General features: G+C 26.5%; 1 protein-coding gene across 1 annotated transcript; it reads right to left on the bottom strand.

Annotated features, from left to right (window-relative positions):
- Nucleotides 1–431: 431 nt before the first annotated feature.
- Nucleotides 432–2,245, bottom strand: LOC114168961 (MLP-like protein 43). Its single transcript, XM_028053966.1, has 2 exons — nucleotides 1,973–2,245; nucleotides 432–910 (listed from the first exon to the last, which is right to left on the bottom strand). The coding sequence occupies exons 1-2, from the start codon at nucleotides 2,157–2,159 to the stop codon at nucleotides 639–641; spliced, it is 459 nt and encodes a 152-aa protein (XP_027909767.1). The 5' UTR covers nucleotides 2,160–2,245; the 3' UTR covers nucleotides 432–638.
- Between the last annotated feature and the right edge of the window lie 696 nt (nucleotides 2,246–2,941).

Genomic DNA, 2,941 nt, shown 5'->3' with positions numbered 1-2,941 from the left:
TATTGTGCTCGAAGCTTTTGGAGTGTTCAATTTTCAATAACAACCATTATTGGATAATTTTCATTTTAACCACAAATTGTTGTTTAATGATGGAGGTTGTTATTAAACTTTCCATAATTGATTTTAAAAATAACTCATCCTAATTTTATTATTTTTGTTTTAAAATAAAAGAAATGGAACTACGTAGTCTATAAAGTGACTAACCACTCCGAGAAGTGAGTGACCTAACCAAACTTTTTAATGCAATAATTTTTTCATTTTAAAATTATTTTCTCCAAATTCTCAACTTATTAAATATATATACAAAAAGATTAGTCGTTATTTTGATATAAAAAAAACATATCGTGGATAGCAAGGGTTGATAAACTATTTCATATGTATAGTAAATTCTATAACTTTTTGGTAATATACATTACAACATGAGAAAGATATATATTTGGCAAATAAAACTTAATTTAAACAATTCAGAAACAACGTAAAGGACGGCACGAATATATATTACGAACATGCATGATGTTTAATTCCACACAAAGAAACGATCACACGAATTTATTGTATATATATAATGACTTCATCTTAGTCGAACTCCATTATTTGATATTTTATAATTGTTGTTTTGTTCATAACTTTTGGAGCTATTATGCCTTGAGAAGATTGGCATCAACATCTCTGCTTCCTTTGTGCACGAATTCAAGGAAGGCAAATGGAGGATCAACTTCCTCACTTGTAGTTTCATATTCAATGATCCATTTGATGATGTCACCACCTTCATCTTTAGGAGTTGCTTCGAATATTACCTTAAAAACCTTAAACTTGTCATCGAAATCTTCACCGAACACCTTGTAGGTTATTCTTCTGTTTGCTTCATCAATGGATTCAACGCTCTCGTGATATGTTGTAACCTTACCATCTGATGTTTTTGCAACCAATCAATACAAACAACGTAAATAGACACGAGAGTTAGAGAACAAATTAAACCCTTTGATAATTCCTTTAGCTTTAATGTTCATTTCTTTAATTAATATCATTAAGATATTAACCTTAATCATAGTGTGTTCATTATGTATCTTGTTATTTGATAGATCTTTCGAGGAATAATTCATTAAGGATGTCTTAACTCAATTCATATAAAGGATCAATACCATTTTCAATCCAACACCTTCATATAATAATGAATTTATATGTCTTCCTTATTATAAGGTACTTAATTTATGCGACTTAACACTAATAGAAATTCTCATATTATATGAGATTTTTCTTGCAAAAGTTTTTTCTGCAATTTGCAAGAAAAGACTTTTTTCTGCAATTTTTTTTATGAATTTTAATTGGTAGGTAATTCCTTCGTAGGTAATCATTTTTTACAAAATTATAAAATTTGTAAGTATTTTCTACAAAATTTGATGCGAAAAATGTTTTACATAAAATATTTTGCAAGAAAATTGATAACAATTTCTTGCAATTCTTTTTTCACAACAAAATTTGAAAATATTTTATACGAAAAAAATTTAAAACAAAATTGGCCAGAAATGAGTTTTTTTAGTAGTGTAAACTCACACTTGAATTTTCAATATTATTATATTGATATATGTTTATTGTATACCTTGTTATTAGTATTATTAAGAATTCAAATCCGTTAAAAGTTTTACATCGATTAAAAATGAAAAAGATAAATAATATATTAATAGAAGATTCATAGATCTAAAATAATGTTCTTATCTCTTTTATATATATATATATATATATATATATATATATATATATATATATATATATATGTATGAATTTATTTTTGACTTATGAGTGTCAAATGCCCCTTACGTCTCCTTCGAACCTTTCGAACCAAAAGAACTTGTGGCTAGAAACTCAAAACTAAACTACTTTCTAAAAATCAGAATTAAAACGGAAAGAAAGAGAATCATGAGGGAAAAACTCAAACAGTGTATTAGTTAATATAGTTAGAATTTAGTTATACCTATGGTACAAGTCCAGTGTTTGATGGATTCATTGTGATGCCAGTCTTCACCATGGTGCAGTTTTGATCCATGGACTCTATCAGTAAGGTTTTGAACATGATGGAGTTGTGTTGCGAAAAGGTTGAACCACTTTTCAGCAGTTGCATGAACCCTAATTTCAGTGCTGATTTTACCAGAAAGTGACATGATGTGATCAACCAAGAAAGAAAGGAATATTTGGAACAAACAAGAAAGGATGAGAGGGATGGAGGAAGAAAGTTGACACCATGAACCAATTTTATAGGGACTTAACTTACCCACTCCTAACAACTACTAATTAATTAAACTTTGAGTTCAATATTAAACTATATAAACATGGAGAATAGAATAGGCTGATATGTAAGCATCTTATTAAAATAAGTATCATGCCTTATTTGGTGGCAATGTTGTTATATATAACAGGATAAATAAGTATATACTGTTTTTTATTTTTATATAAAATTAAAGGATAATTTTTTATGCTAATCATAATAAAATCACTGTCTCAATTTTCAAATTAATGCATTAGTTATTTATTTTTTGCACAGAAAACATTAAAGATAATAGTTGTTACAGTAAGTTATCATGCAGTATACATATGTAAAATAAAGGGCTAAATATGTTTTTTTCCTCATATTAAAATTTGGAATTAGTCTCTTTTCAAAAATTTTGATCAATTTAGTTTTTTATCTTTAGAAATATGTAGATTTAGTTCTTTTAAACAAATTTTGTTATGTTTATCTAATGTTTCAAGTGTATTTCATGAAAGTATTGAAATTGTTTATCCTATTTGACACATTTTTTCTTTAATGTTAACTCAAATATTATCATAAAACGTGTTTGAAAGGTTAAATAAATTAAATAAAATTTGATTAAAAAAACTAAATTCACGCATTTCTAAATATGAATGACTAAAATGGTCAAAATTTTTAAAGAAAGACTAATTCCAA

The sequence above is a fragment of the Vigna unguiculata genome, chromosome 11 (genome assembly GCF_004118075.2).
Source record: "Vigna unguiculata cultivar IT97K-499-35 chromosome 11, ASM411807v1, whole genome shotgun sequence".
NCBI lineage: Eukaryota > Viridiplantae > Streptophyta > Magnoliopsida > Fabales > Fabaceae > Vigna > Vigna unguiculata.
This window is presented reverse-complemented; position numbering and strand designations above follow the sequence as displayed.